Consider the following 15,391-nt stretch of genomic DNA (forward strand, 5'->3'; position numbering starts at 1 on the left):
GCTTACAAAGATGGAGTTGTCAATATTATTTTGTTTTACATGTTTAAAAACTCTCTGCGGTACCACACTGTTTATGATGAAACAGACAAATTCATTGCTTAAGTCTTTCGGCGTTTTCGCCGTTTCTTATGTGATACATGTGTTCTGTCCAAATAGATTATTCTTGTCGTTTAGTAGGATTCAAATGGTTTATATTTTAAAAACAAATAAAGCTAAAAGTTGCAAGGTAACTATTTTGATCGAAATTGTATTAGTCCAAGAAAGTAGAAGAGATTATGGATGACGGAAATCTCTTACATCGGAATGATAATATCAAAATAGAATGAGTTTAACTTAACGGATAGATTCTCAAAGTTGAAATGTTAAAACTCCAAACATAATAAATATAAAAGATGATAAGCTCTTAAGTTGAAATGTTACCAAACTACGAAAACTAGAACAAGTTCAATTTAACAATAAGCTTTCAAGTTGAAACGTTAAAGTTCAAGTAAAAAAAACAAGAAGTAGAAAAACTAGGAGTGGAGAGTGAAAAAAGCAAGAAGTAGATAAGATACGAATGATTAAGCTTTTAAGTTGAAATGATAACCTCGTAAGTTTTTAAATTGGAACGTAAAAGTATCAACATAAAACAAATTCGATGAAACTCGTTTGAAATGCTAAAATTACTTAACAAGTTGAAATACCAAATAAATAAACTCTTAAATCAAAATACTAAAATTATCAGATAAATTTTTTCAATTAAATTATGAACTTCGAAACTAAAATTCTAAAATATCATAAAAATCTTATTTGCTTTTTTTCATATAGTAAATTGTTATTCATTTTTGTCTTCTAATTTGTACTCTCAAAATTTCCCAAATATCAATATAATAATAATAGCAATTTTAAGAAGAAGAAGAAGAGTTCGCCATTGATGCTGCTTTGCTTTGTATCGATAAATAGATGATGGCCGGAGAAGACAAATTCAAACAGTTCGATTTTCATCTGAGATCGTTATCTTCCAGTGCTAGAGACTCCAATTTCGTCACCGACCCTGCCTCTGATCCTTCTCTTCTCAATTCCGTCAGTTTTGCCTCTCTCTCTCTTTTTTTTCCGTACACACACATTGTTCAATCGCTAAATCTGATATTAATTTGGATGTGAGGTGTATAGCAGTTGAATTGTTGATTTTTTTTTTCAGGTTTAAAAAGTCTTTGTGATTTATGTTGAAGTAAGAGATAAGAAGATTGTTGGTTTTTAGATGTTTATTTAGCCAATATTAGCTCTAGCAGTTGAATTGTTGATTGTATTGTTTATTTTCAGGTTTAAGAGTCTTTGTGATTTATGTTGCCGATATTAGCTCATTGAAGTGTTGCAGTTGAATTGTTGATTGTGTTGTTCATTTTCTGGTTAGAAGTTTTATGTAGAAGTGAAAAATTAGCAGATTATTCATATAGATGTTGAATTGTTGATTGTATTGTTCATTTTCAGGTCAAAAGTCTTTGTGATTTATATAGAAGTGAGAAGATTGTGGATATAGATGATTTATATAGCCAGTATTAACTCATTGAGGTGTAGCAGTTGATTACTGGTTGTGTTGTTCATTTTGAGGTCAATAGTCTTATGTAGAAGTGAAAATCTGGAGATTATTGATATAGATGATTTATATAGCCAATGTTTGCTTATTCGGAATTGAGGTGTAGCAGTTGAATTGTTGATTATGTTGTCATTTTCAGGTCAAAAGTCTTTGTGATTTATGTAGAAGTGAAAAATCAGAAGATTTGATTGCTAGAGTTTATCCTCATCTGAATAGGATATTTCAGCGATGTCTTTCTTCAATTTCGCAGTCTCAAACCTCCAATGGCCTTCTTCTATTGGTACAGTCTTTCCCGTGCTTTCGTGTTTTATGCTGTGTGCTATTTCAACTGAACTTCTGACTACATTTTGCATATAAATAAGTTGAAACTAAAAGAAATTCTAAAAAAAAATAACATTTATGTAATATTTAGATTCTTGGTTTCAGTATGAGGAAGGTAAATCTCTCATTTTAAATTGCTCTATCTTGTGTGCTATTTGAACTGAACTTCTAACTGCATTTTGCATATTAATAAGTTGAAATTGTTAGAACTTTGGAATGTTCTTATATTAAGACTATCGGATATTTGTTTTTTTGGAAGAAAGGTAACATCTTTTCCTTTTTTACTGTTTGTTTAAATCAAATAGTTTAATTCATGGGAAAGAGACAGTTAATTATGCATAACTTTGGTGCTTACATTAGCAACACAATGAGAGAGATTATCAGATACTTGTTTATGTAGGAAGAAGGTAAAATTTCTCCTTTATTACTGCTTGTTTAAATCAAATAATTGAGTTTTCTGGAAAGAGAGAGTTTATTATGCATGATTCCGGTGGAGCTTACAACAGCAAGAAAATGAGAGAGAGCAAAAATCTCTCTCACTGTCTTGCTGTTGTAAGCTCCACCGAAATTATGCATAGGGATAACTATGTCATGAGTTACCTTGGAGGTAAAACCCCCCGTCTTTTCAGATAGTTGTGAAAAGGTTTTGAAATCTGCAGTCTTGGCTGGTGGAATCATTTCAGCTAGATTTTAACTTCTTCTGCACTAGCTTTATCTGTGTTGAAGGAGGATATGGGGTATACTGCACACTTGACAGGCACTCATGTATACATGTATCTCCATATACCTATGTTTGCACACTTGGACATAAACCTTTAGTTGGACTTTACGCAGTTAATTAAACCGGTTTATTGCTTACATAAAGGTCACACTAATATGTGAAAGATGAATTTTGAACTTTCTATAGTGAAATTCTTTTATGTGAAGTACTTCTTTGAGGAATTCAATTCCTATAGCTTTGAATTTACCTTGTATTCTGATACAAGATTAAATTCGAGCCACTTTATGGCTGTATTTACAAAGTAAGCATTTATTTCCACTATCGTGTTTTTTTCCCTCCCAGGACAAGGTATATACTAATTCTAAACATGTCTTTTTTCATTGTTATATAGGCTATACTTCAGTTTTTTCTTGACTTTGGAGATGTGGTCCTGCATGATGCTGATCCTAACTTACGGACCTTTTTTAAGTCATGCTTGAGCCGGTAGGGAGAATATCGTTATTTTTCTTTTGTTAAAAGTTTGATGAATTTCATTTGAGCCTAACCTTTCATAAATGTGGTAATATGTTATAAGCATGCAGTTAGAATTCCTTCTTCTGATGTAGTAGATTAATATATTTTTATTTACCAGACATAATGTAATTAAATCACTCTACTTCGTGGATTTGTTAAGCAATTCTTAATGCTTACTGCAGTGAGTTTGCAGACCCTGTTGTTGCAGAAGCAACCCTTGACTTTCTGAATGCAAACAAGAAAAAGTTTTCAAGTTCATTTCCTACTTTGCTTCCCCAGGTACATATTCAAGTCAAGTTGCCGTTAATTTATTCTAATTTATGGGGGTATAATGCTCAAGACATCAATTGTAAAATAGTAGAATATCATCTTTGAAAGAGGGTTAATTTGATATAATTATGTGGTACTGTAATTTTTTTGGTCTTGATACAGTGCAGGTGAAGTAAACATCACATCCCCTCTCCGTTATTTCTGTATTTAATACCGATAAAAAGATGTAATTAGTAATAGATATCACTGTTCTACATCCCTTTGTGCATGTAAGAAATTTTACAATCTAAAAAGTAGATGTGACAGTTCTACATGTTAGTATAGACCATCTGTAGCTTTAACACATTGATTTACCCTGATTATTTGAATCATATTGCTGTAACCTTATGATGGGTTGAATATGCTGCACTATTTATCTGTCTAACTAATATGATATATGCTAATCTCTCCATTCTTGTTTATGTGACAACATTTCTTTTTTAGTCCGTTCCATAAGTTTAAAAATGACAACTTTCTAAAGTTGATTTAATTTAAACTTTCCAATTCACCCCAAATGATTAGCATGCTTAAGATTACAAGTTTCAGAAGTATTATAGCCACTCAGATATTATGACAGTTTAAGACCTCAAGTTTAAAAAATACTCCTTTCTTTCTCAACTTCGTGTTGGTTCAAACTATGCCACATAAATTGAAATAGGGGGAGCATAATTTTGCTGAACATGCAAATTCGTTCTAGTCCTGCATATCATACTGTCCTTTACTTTACCTAATATGCACTTGTTAGCCTTCTATTTCATCTTAACCTGAACTAATTTTGAATCTTCTCTTAGTCGTGGTTCTGTAGTGCAAACTGTTTCTAATTATACAAGATCGTTCCGTAAAATGTACTTACAAAAGATGTTTGCATAAAAGGTTTTGATATCTATGGAATGTTTCTGATATACTGGCCATTTGTGTATATATTTGTTTGGATGTTTATATGCACTAGGAAGCATGCAAATGCGCTAATCTGATCTCTCATGACATTGCAGTTTTTCCCTTTATTGCTGAAGCTAATTGCATGGAATGGGGAGAAGTAAGTCTTATTGTCATATCTCAATTTTTAATAAAAAAGGGGAAATTCTATAGAATTATGCCAATGGATGGATAGATTATGGTACTATGTTATTTCTCTTGTATCTTATATTGGCTAATCAAACTTTGGCTTTGAATTGTAAAGAAAGTAATTTGGCTCAATATCCTTGTTTTTTTCAGCTTCTTATTGTCTTTTTTTTGTTGGTAAATTGTGCTGAAAATAGATTTCCTTTATTGCACTACATGACACCAAGATTTGCCATTTTAATAATAATAGATTGGTTGCTGCTCTGTTGTTTGGACTTTGGCAACTGCATAGGTTTTAAATGGAGTGAGCCATTATTTATTTTCAGATAGTAGAACCTGTTGCTTGTTCTTGCACATGCCTGCAGAGGGCATTTTATTTACTATTGTGATGGCAATGCCCATAGAGGACTGAAAAGTTGCTTTCTTCTGATTGATGGCACTTTAGTTATAATTGTGATGGCAATTCCCATGAAGTGACTGAAAAGTTGCTTTTCTTCTGATTGATGGCACTTCATTTATAATTGTGATGGCAATGCCCATGTAGGGACTCCTTAATTGTTTTCTTGGCCATCAAAAAATTTGTTTAATGTCTTCCTTCTAGGGTTAGATGTTACAATGACAAAATCTTAGCCTTCTGAGTTTCTTAAATTTAGAAACGGCCTCACTTGCCTCTTGGGATATTCACAGGAGGATCAGATACTAACACGATCAAACCACCATTTTTAGTTTGGATGCAGAAACTAAGCCAGAAAAACTTTGAAAATAAGGGGGACACAACAAGAATAACACATGGGCTAATTTATGAATTTAAGCTATCAAAGGACATTGATTTTTAGCTCAACATGTGAAGGAGAACTCTGTTGAACTCAGGTTTTAACATCACAAACATTATATTCAAGTCATGAAAACCTACGATGAAGTATAGGAAGTGTCTAACAATTTTAAAAGTGCTTTGGAAAACATTATTATGACTGAATGTCTAAATCTAATGCAGAATTCTTCTCCTTTTCTTTTCTGATATGAAACTTGGTCCTATAAAAGTGATTGAAATAATTGTGTATTCTAAGGAGTATCAAATTTTCTTTTTCCAAGGGTTCAGTTGTGCCCTATAGAAAGAAGAAATAGTTCAGAACTAGTGCTCAGTAAGAAATAGTTAAGAACTAGTGCTCAGTGTTGAAAAGAATGTTACACATGTATGAATTTAGTGAGAATTGTTTAAATTTTTAGATAAAAATATAGAAGTATAGGGAAGTGTCAACCACATGTCCTGGCTCCTAACCATTGGCGTGTTGGACTTGAGTATGACAACACTCCCGTATGTAATCTAAAATTTGGTGTTCATGCTTTCTCTGATTTGTAGTTGTATAGTTAACAAAATTCTGCCAAATTTGATTTGCCATCATAGATGTAGGTGACCTCTCCATGGTTGCAGAAGTTTTGCTTGAATTCTCATGTGTCCTTCAGCTTTAGAAATTGACTCTTATGGGACCTCTTACCTTCTCCGACATGCTAATCCATGTCATGAATGGACACTTTGCAACATTTGAAGTCTGAATTTTTGGACTATTGTACTTATGCTTGGATAAATAATATGGTTGCTAAGCAACTGTCAAAAGAGGCAGACTGTAACGGAAGAGGATAATGTATAGCGCCTTCCTCAGCTAGTTTCTCCTCAACATCATTTTATTTTATTTTGTTTTTCTTATCCAATGGCTAACAGAATTTTCTGTATGGAGTACTTTTAATATTATAAAGTATGACAGATTTAATTCTCCTAATGTTTATGAACCTGCTCTTACCAACAATTTTGATCATCCATGCAGATTGGAAAAAGCATTTCGTAGAGTATTTCCTGGTTTGATTTCCCAGGGGTCATTTCTTCCACTATTTCCATCAATCATAGACCTTCCTAGTGAGTGTGTTACTCTATGTCTTTCTTGCTCCTCCCCAAAAAGAGAAAAAAAAAGTAAACAGTAAGGTTTCAGGTTGTGATTATACTCTTTGAATTGTTCCAAACTTATGCTTGATCTTGCAAAGTGAAATCTGACCAAAACTTAGTCGAAAGAGTTGTTATATTGGTACTTGAAGCTGTTGTTCTATCAAGTTGCCATAAAGATCCATTAGTGGTGCATTCTAGTGTTCCTCTTTTTATGCTATTATAAGACGTTCTCTTCATTTTTGCCAGTATTGGTTGTGGCTCTGGAAAAGGTGGAGAAGAGTTCAGGATCACTGGTTGGCAGTAGCATAGCTTCAATTCAGAAGAGTTCAGCTCCAGAGGTTATTATTTAGTCATGTGAATTATGAATTATTGAAATTTCCAAGCTTTGGATATGATTGTATAGATTCCTCTTGGTAACAGATGTTGCTAGCACTCATGGATGAAGCATATACAGGATCAACTATAGGAGATGGAGGGGCGGACTCTGAATCTGAGGATAGCTCCACAATGGCAGTAGCTGATCCATTCTTTCTTGAGCTTCTCAAGGATGAGAATGATGGTCTAGCTGTATGGTCTTTTCTATGTCGTAAGCTCTAGATTGCTGCTGGTTTGCATGCTATTAAAAGAGAAATTAGACTTCGGAGTAAAACCAGTATCACTTATTTACCTAGAAAAAGTGCAAATAACAGTACCACATTTCCAATATGTTAATCCATGCTTCTTTTGATGCTCTCTCTGATGATATCATCTACTAGGTCATCCGATAGTTAGTTCTCTTACCAAGTTTGTCTAATCTGAACTGTTTATGGTTCTTTTGATCCTTAGGAACGTCATTGGGCTTCTCCTGCAGTAGCTGCGGCTATACAATCAGCAGTTAGCACGTCTATGTCTGATAGGCTGAAACAAGCACTGAGAATAACACCGCGGCTGCTTGATATGTATACTGCTATAGCGATCCGTGAAGTCAATGATTGTAAGTTCCATCCATTTATGCAGGGGTTCCTTTTCTCTATATAAACGAGGAAGCAATTTTATGAAGAGCTTGATTCATAACGTTTCTGTTGCAGCTCTTATTTGTGCTCTGGTTCCCCTACTTATGGCAAGATATTCCAATCTATTCCCAGAAAAGTTATTCTTGTACGAGGTATCTAAGTGCATATAGATAGATAAATTGAAGAGTGCCTTCTCAAATTTATTTTCACGTTGATGAGGCAATATTCTATTGGAGGAATTTCCTATTGTAGCTCTATAAATTAACATAAGCATTTTTTTCTATTTTGCTATCTAATTTTAAAGGTACTTGGATTATTGTTCCCTTTCTGTAGAGCAGAGGTGCAGTGGCTTCTTCCAGTAGAGCAAATTGCCTAGCTTCTTCTTTTCATGCCTTTTCATGACTTTTAATTTTTAAAAATGAAGTTTGCTTTTCTTTGAGTCAGAGAATTGTTCCAAGGCATTGAAGTTTATATCAAAACTGATATACGTGCAATGAACCCCAATGTCTAGTAATGGAAATATAATTCCGACCTTGTTTAGAATTTTAGAAAGAGGATAACTTCACTGATACTAGAAAGAAAAGGAAGGAAAGAAAGGAAGGAAGAGGGTAGCATTTTTGAACGGTCTAGTTATGGTCCATCTCTTATAGAAGGATCCTTCTTCTACTGATGGTGCCCTTCGTGTTGATGTCACCTTTGCACAGTATCAGATTAGTGGTTTTTATTGTCTGAGTGTACTTAATTTTAATTAGTGATATATCTTACACATATTTGTAGGTTCAAAAGAGGATCTTAGAGCTCATGCTTGCTGGCTTTAATCGATCTCCCAGTTTCATTGCACTTCTGAAGGTATTGTCTTAATTAAACCTAGCGAATCCTCACCTTTAATATGTATATTAATTCAAAATCGAGATGGTTAGAGCGCTAATAAAGTGCATCACCAGCGCATCTTCTGTGTCTTTGATTTTTCCCATATCTCATCTCTTAACTTTTTATAATTAAAACCCCGCTATCCCCATTCTATCCTTTTTCCTCGATTTCATGTGCTCACAGCCACCCTTATGTTTGTGCAGAAGCCTATAGTGGACAGACTTGGAGAAGCTTATGATAGTCCGTCGAAGGTGACTGGACCTTCTTTCTCGAGTCACAATAAGACATATTCTCTATCTTATTTAACCTGCAAGAATTGACTGAAGTTAAACTTTTCTCTAGACTGAACTGGCATTACAATTATGCTGGGCAATCGGGGAGCATGGAGGAGGTGGTGAAGCCCACAAAGATGCTGCTCGTGAACTCTTTGAGAGCTTGGAATTACTTCTCTATGAAAACCTTTCATCAAGGTAAACTGTGAATTGACTGCTTCGTACAACATCAGAGATTCATTTTAAGATGCCACTCTTTACTGATTTTTATGTTTTCCTTCTGCTCATAAGCCGTGTGCGTCTGCGTGAATCAGCTCTTGGCTCTGATTCCGCAAAATCCAGAAAATCATCACAATCAAGGCTATTATGTTTTGTTGTGACTGCCATTGCAAAGCTTGCCACATATCACCGGGAACTGTTGCCCAGGGCCCGTGTATCCTTGACGAAGGTTGGTGTAATCTATCACCTTCCAGATATAAATAAGCTTTCATGTCAGCAATTTGATCATGTCGATAAAATGCCTCAGAGATTTTGGGTTATTAAGCTTAATAATTTGGTCAATCTGGTTGACAGGTTGCACGTTCACGAATCTCAGATGCAAGGGTCTGGAAGCGTGCACGTGATTATTTGGGTCTGATGAATGAACCTGCTATATGTTTGTCTATCTTGGGCCCATGTGAATCTCCAAGTAAAGGGATACAGAAACTTGGCACAGTGAATTGGAGTGAAGGGGGAACTAAAATGATTTCGCACCTTCCATTTTACCTTTTAGGTGCACAAGAAGGTAAGCTGTGCATAACTTTTTCTTTTTCTTCTTTTTTTTCGGATGAGCGAGAAATCCATCTGGAACCAACTCTTTAGGCCAACCGCATTCTTTGAAACTCGGTGATGATGTACAAGTTCCTCAACCTTTGCCAATTGAGTTAACTTAATGTTATCTAAATTTGATCTTTCATAAAAGATAACTTCAATCGTTACTAATGATGTATAAAACATGATACGCAGGTCCGCCCCATGATTTCTCATTGATGGATGTTCTTCCTGGAAGTTAGTTTATCTCCATGAGTTGCTTGTAATTCACGATACATGTGTTTTGAGCAAAGAAGATTCGATAATCTGGTGGTGCTGTTCAAAGATATGGAGTTTCTTCGTCTTCCCGACGTACCCAAAAAAAAAGAAATTAGTTCATCAGAGGGATTTTTTGCTTAATTCTGGAATATTAGAATAGGAAAATGTACATAAACTCTATTATTTGGAGTGTATGATTTTGGTTTTTAAATGACTTCTTACTTTAATAGGTCTACTGGCTTTACTTATTGCCTTAACAACATCAATGCAATAATTTTTTCATTTCTGGGTACAGAGATTGTTACTCTGTTTTTATGTGAAGGTGTTTAGTTGGACACGGAGTTTAAGAAAGTAAAAGATATCTTTGAGTCTTGTGGTTTAAAACATATCGTATACGATTGTAACAACTTTTAAATATTGAAAAGGCAGAACGTTGTGTCATGTGAGACATTTATGTATGAAGTTGGTAAACTAAGGGTTTGAAATTTTGATTCGACAGTCCCAAACTTCAGACCTGAATGTCTGAAGTCAACATTAGTTGAAGTCTGAAGTTGGCATAACTCCATCATTTCGAGTCTTCACGAATAGAGAGATCCCATTTTTTTCAACAACATATCCAATATAATCCCACAAGTGGGGTTTGGTGACCTTACCCCTACATCGAGAGGTAGAGAGGTTGTTTTTGATAGATCCTTGGATCATCAGTATGAGTCTTCACGAGTGGAGATGATCCCATTTTCCAACAACGCACCCAATGTAATCCCATAAGTGGGGTCTGATGAGGGTAGTCTGTACACAGACCTTACCCCTGCGTTAGGAGGTAGAGAGGTCGTTTCTGATAGACCCTTGGATCATCATTCCGAGTCTTCACGAGTGGAGATTATCTCATTTTTCAATAACATACCCAATCTAATCCCACAAATGGGTTCTGGTGAGGGTAGTGTGCACACAAACCTTACCCCTACCTTGGGAGAGGTAGGGAGAGGTAGAGAGGTTGTTTCTGATAGATCCTCGATCCGACTTTTTGGTTGAACCAAAAACAATTGTTCTTACCACTAAACAGAAATCATAGAGTTGATATAAGGAGCAGCAACAAAACATGCCAACAACTTCAATAACACAAGTAAAATCGCGCCTAATTGAACTTTCTCTATTCTCTACTAAACAAAACAATGTCTCAAAATGCAGAGTTGAACATCAATGAAGCCTTGATAAGTGAAACTGTTTCCGAGACGAGTCTGTTTGCTGTAGAAACTGCAAGTGGAGGAAGATACTCCGGGGTCGATATCTCTTCATCCATCAACTGAAATGCCATTGTTAGAATACTTCCTTCAGAAGTACAAGGTAACACAGCAAATCCTGAAGCCAACATGCCTACATTATCAGTGTTTTTGCCTTCCATTATATATTTCACAGCTGAACCATCAACTGGTGCAAAAATTATGTACATTCCTGTTGAATCTGTAAAGCTCTCTTGTAGGTAAAACATCTCTGACTTGTTTGTTCTTCCATTGGGAGGCTATATATTGATCAAGAAATATTAGAAACTTCGCTTTATTCCTCGTAGAATTAGTAAACAAAAAAACGTTAGGTGATTTCTTCCCATTTGTTTAAGTCTTCTTGATAGGTAAAAGTTGCTGTTTGGAGGCAAGAGGGTTCGTACAACGACATTATATCTACCTAAGCCTTCTTGCCATAGTGGAGATAGAAGGGCGGAAGGGGGTTCATCGTCAGAGAGTCACATTTCTTTAGTTTGAGACTGTAAGTTCAACGTTACTTTAACTCCGTGATTAGTCAAAACCAGACAAACAGACTGAAACATCGGGAGTAATAAGTTATTAATGGGGTCTTACCTCCACTATGACTAGTGAAACAGTGTTGGCAGGGTCTCTTGCTGAGGGAATATGAAGTGCATCTCGAGTCATACACCCGTAGGAGAGTAAATCCCACTACAAAAAACTATATGTTAAGAACACAAATAGCAGAACATAGTATAAGTTGAGGTAGAACTCTGTAGAACAGTACCTTCCATCGATTTCCTCCTGCACGAAGGAACTTAAAAACGTTGTTTTGTGGTATTGGTAGCCATACGGAAGTTGAAATCATTACTACAACGCCTCGAGGGGTTCCTGGAGCATCTAAATTCATGTTTGTTTTCACAAATATATCCTCACCACCTTGTATACTCAAGGGCATCCACTGGTTTTCATTGCATGAGCTATAGATACTATTGAAACTTTTGATCGTTCGTTCTGCTAACTTCATTAAATTCTTCTGTCCTTTCCCTATGTCTACAAATATGGAAGATAACGCGATAAACACCATGAATCAGTACCAAATCAAGTTCTTTTTCTTCATGACAAGGGAAAGGTCATTTACTATACGAAATATCTTAATTGTATCCTCTGTTACACTATGAGGCCATTCATACCCTTTGCTGTTACCACATCGTCTCGTAGTTACTCTTTATGGAGCTCCAGCATCGACAGACTGGATTCTGTGCGCTAAAAAATACTTCAGGAAAAGAACTTCACAAATCTTACCTCTATTATTCACTATGGTCTAAAAGTATCCTCCAAACTTCAGGTTAGAGGTTCGTTAGGATCAAGGGCAAATGCGAGATGATCTGCTAACGATATATAACAGAATCAAGATATTCCATATAGTAAAGAGGTATTTTTGACCTTTTTTCCGAATGAAAACGACTAAGAAAAAACAGAAAACCAGCTTACTGTTGTGTAGCAAAGGCTGTCCCAATAGTTGATTTTGTTGTTTCTGCAGAACTGCATATCTGTCATAATGTCTCTCCATGGTTAGCATCCAGCGCTTCGCTCTGAATGCAACACCTGATTTAAACGTCTGCCTAAACATCTCGGGAATCGAACCATCACATACTAAATTATTCTCCACCCAAGTCACCTAAAATATTCACATCAAAATCTTTATGATTATAATGCAATAATCAACTAGGAACTTATAATTTTCATGATTAAGAAGTACTTATTCATTTTTACCATTGATAGTCCACTTTGAAGTCCATGGATTAGGCATCCTGATGGTCTTCTTTTAAACTGTACTAATGGATTAGGATAAACACTCTCTAAGGATACATCAGCTACTAGCCAAGTGTTGAAATCTATTTGTCGAGAGTGCCTCGCGAAATAGACCTCCCGAGGCCTAACAAGTGGAGAAGGAAGATGAAATTGTGCTGTCATCTGAAAAAAGAAAAAAAACATACAACAACTACACCTCAGTCCAAACAAGTTAAGGTCGGCCATATGAATCCTCAACTGACGACTATGTATCATATCATTCGTAAAGAAACGATCTCTTAATTTGCTTAGATGATTGAAATAACAAACATCTAGAATTTTGAAGTAAGAAGGATTCATTTGTGTGTGGTTGCTATAAGACGAATCTGTGATTTAGAGTCAGTGTGTTCAGAATAAGTGTAATCATATTATATGTATACATAGTTCGAGCTGGAAGCAACGAGCTACATAGTACTATTATTACTACACATGATTCAGAATGGATTAGTAGCTCAGTGCACAAAACATTACTCGTTGCGGCCACACCCTAAAAGGTGGATTAGTAGCTCAGAAAAGATTAGATAAAGTGTTAATTTTAGATTACCACTTGTAAAGCTCCATTAAGATCTCCATCTCTTCCTCTCAATAGAACTCCAAGATTTGTTGCTTTTGAAACAATGTTGGAGAACACATATGACCATTTGTCCTGTTTTACACACACACACAAAAAAAAAAAAGTTAATAGTACTATTGTTATCTGCTATGTTGCAGCAACGTTTTTGAAGAGTCCGAGCAACATAGATTATCTGTAACTTACAACATCCATCAGCATATGGACGAGGTTGATTGGATCGACAAGTACAATCCCAATAGCTCTAGACGCTTCAATAACAGAAGGGATCGATGAATTTCCCATCTCAATATCGACATTTCCATTGAAGTTTGTCATGTCAATAGGTCCTCCTCCATTTGCAATGAGTTTGATAATTTCCTCCAAAGTTGGATCAAGATGAGCGAATCGTCGTTTATATTCAACTTCATTAAGTACTTCAGTTTGCTTATTTGTATCAAATAGCCATAATGGTTCTTGTTGTTGAGCCATTTGTCTTAGTTCTTCACTTGATGCTAAGGCAAGATCAATAATTTTGGTTTTGTATGTTTCAGCACAAACTGAAACTGATAAAAGTAGATCACTTGCTTTTGGCATATTTTCCCTTTGCAAAACTTGCATTGACTGAGAAAAATCAAAATTCACAACATGTACAAAAAAATTCAAGCTATCGTCAACACGTAGATTATGAAGTTGAAACTTGAAAATTTGAGTTTTTGAAGCTGTGCGCGCTTAGAGTTTGGACATGCATTATACTTGAAGTTTTGTGAGTGGAAGTCCGAAAAACTGGCTCACAAAAACAGGTTTGTTGAAGAAATCTGATCAAATTTCATGGTCAAACAGATATTACTCTCAAAATCTACGGCGAAAAGCTAGCTAAATTAATGATATGCTATATTTTGCCTAAATACTCATGATATTGATGTTTATAGATAGATACTATTCATTATTTGCTAATAACCTATGTTGTTATCTATTCATTATTTGCTAATAACCTATGTTGTTCGTACGCTTCAGAAATGTTTGCAAGCCAATGTTGGATCCTCAAAAAACGTGTAGCTTTCTAAAGGATCTAACACACGCTAGGCTATATTTTTAAAGAGTTCGAGTAACATAGACTAATACTGAAATTAATTATTTTGCAACCTATGGTCTGAACTTCAGTGTTTTGAAAATAATAATGATAAAAAAAAAACACCTAAAATATCACGTTTTCGCGAGTTTCCATGAACCAGGGGCGGAGTTACCTTGTATGAAAGGGGTTCATCGGCGGAAAATTATATTATTTATACATGGTTAAAATAAGTTTATATGTATATATAGTAGATGTCGAACACCCTTCGGCTATCTATTTCTACACATTTTGAATCTCCTTATTGAAAATACTGACTCCGCCTCTGTCCAGAACTATCAATTGTTCATTTTTCCTACCTGAACTATATTAAATAGAAAACTCGTAAAAACATGATACTTCATGTGTGTGTTTTTACCATTTCTCAATTTGAAATAGTGACAAAACTTATTGAAATAATGGTTATCAATTACAAAACAACTAATTTTTTTTTTCAACTTCAACTAAATATTGTCCCAAATGCATATCATATATTAATATAATATATACTTTATGATATAGTTTTGGTCAATGTACCTCTAAATATCCATAGTGCTCCAACCCTGATTTGTCTTCAGGGGACATCTTGTAATTTTGAAAACCTCTTTAACAATCTCCGATCCTACACGATGCAAATTTAAATTAGTCAGGTCAGTAAGCTACGAATACTGAATGGCTTGTAGCCTCCAACGAGCACATTTTCAATGAATTTTATGAGATATACGCGTGTTTCTGGTAATGATAACGCGATAATAAAATGTAAATTAATAATGATTCAAACTATAATGATAAGAGGATTTTAATTAATTGCAGAATACAAAGAAAAATTCAAAATTGGAAAGATTATTTGAAACTGAAAGAACTATGAAGATAAATTAAATTAAATTTGCAAATGCATGCCTATGCATATACAATTTAGTATATATATAAAAAAAGACAGTCTCGATGCACAAAAAATCTCGCATGTTCAGGTAGGGTTTGAGGAAGAGCCGCAT

At 35.0% G+C, this 15,391-nt stretch overlaps 2 protein-coding genes across 2 annotated transcripts; one reads left to right on the forward strand and one right to left on the reverse strand.

Annotated features, from left to right (window-relative positions):
• The first annotated feature begins 630 nt into the window (after positions 1–630).
• Positions 631–9,935, forward strand: LOC101253629 (uncharacterized). Its single transcript, XM_004248255.5, has 16 exons — positions 631–1,062; positions 1,716–1,856; positions 3,010–3,101; positions 3,314–3,410; positions 4,433–4,476; positions 6,326–6,414; positions 6,688–6,779; positions 6,862–7,008; positions 7,267–7,414; positions 7,509–7,585; positions 8,211–8,282; positions 8,507–8,554; positions 8,646–8,773; positions 8,867–9,023; positions 9,149–9,359; positions 9,581–9,935. Exons 1-16 carry the CDS (start codon positions 943–945, stop codon positions 9,625–9,627), a joined length of 1,710 nt encoding a protein of 569 aa, XP_004248303.1. The 5' UTR covers positions 631–942; the 3' UTR covers positions 9,628–9,935.
• A 500-nt stretch (positions 9,936–10,435) lies between these two features.
• LOC104649485 (homeobox-leucine zipper protein PROTODERMAL FACTOR 2-like) lies at positions 10,436–15,359 on the reverse strand. Its single transcript, XM_026027800.2, has 8 exons — positions 14,934–15,359; positions 13,493–13,909; positions 13,280–13,381; positions 12,658–12,858; positions 12,376–12,562; positions 11,669–11,934; positions 11,497–11,592; positions 10,436–11,162 (listed from the first exon to the last, which is right to left on the reverse strand). The coding sequence occupies exons 1-8, from the start codon at positions 14,979–14,981 to the stop codon at positions 10,821–10,823; spliced, it is 1,659 nt and encodes a 552-aa protein (XP_025883585.2). The 5' UTR covers positions 14,982–15,359; the 3' UTR covers positions 10,436–10,820.
• Positions 15,360–15,391: the final 32 nt, after the last annotated feature.

The sequence above is a fragment of the Solanum lycopersicum genome, chromosome 10 (assembly GCF_036512215.1).
Source record: "Solanum lycopersicum chromosome 10, SLM_r2.1".
NCBI classification, from domain to species: Eukaryota; Viridiplantae; Streptophyta; class Magnoliopsida; order Solanales; family Solanaceae; genus Solanum; species Solanum lycopersicum.

Excerpts from the sequence above, each read along its gene's own strand:
- LOC101253629 (XM_004248255.5), top strand. The coding sequence starts at position 943 with ATGATGGCCGGAGAAGACAAATTCAAACAGTTCGATTTTCATCTGAGA. Across the intron at positions 4,477-6,325 it reads ATTGCATGGAATGGGGAGAA|ATTGGAAAAAGCATTTCGTA; the intron begins GTAAGTCTTATT and ends TCATCCATGCAG. Across the intron at positions 8,774-8,866 it reads TATGAAAACCTTTCATCAAG|CCGTGTGCGTCTGCGTGAAT; the intron begins GTAAACTGTGAA and ends TCTGCTCATAAG.
- LOC104649485 (XM_026027800.2), bottom strand. The coding sequence starts at position 14,981 with ATGTCCCCTGAAGACAAATCAGGGTTGGAGCACTATGGATATTTAGAG. Across the intron at positions 13,910-14,933 it reads AGCACTATGGATATTTAGAG|TCAATGCAAGTTTTGCAAAG; the intron begins GTACATTGACCA and ends GATTTTTCTCAG. Across the intron at positions 11,935-12,375 it reads ACAGCCTTTGCTACACAACA|ACATAGGGAAAGGACAGAAG; the intron begins GTAAGCTGGTTT and ends CCATATTTGTAG.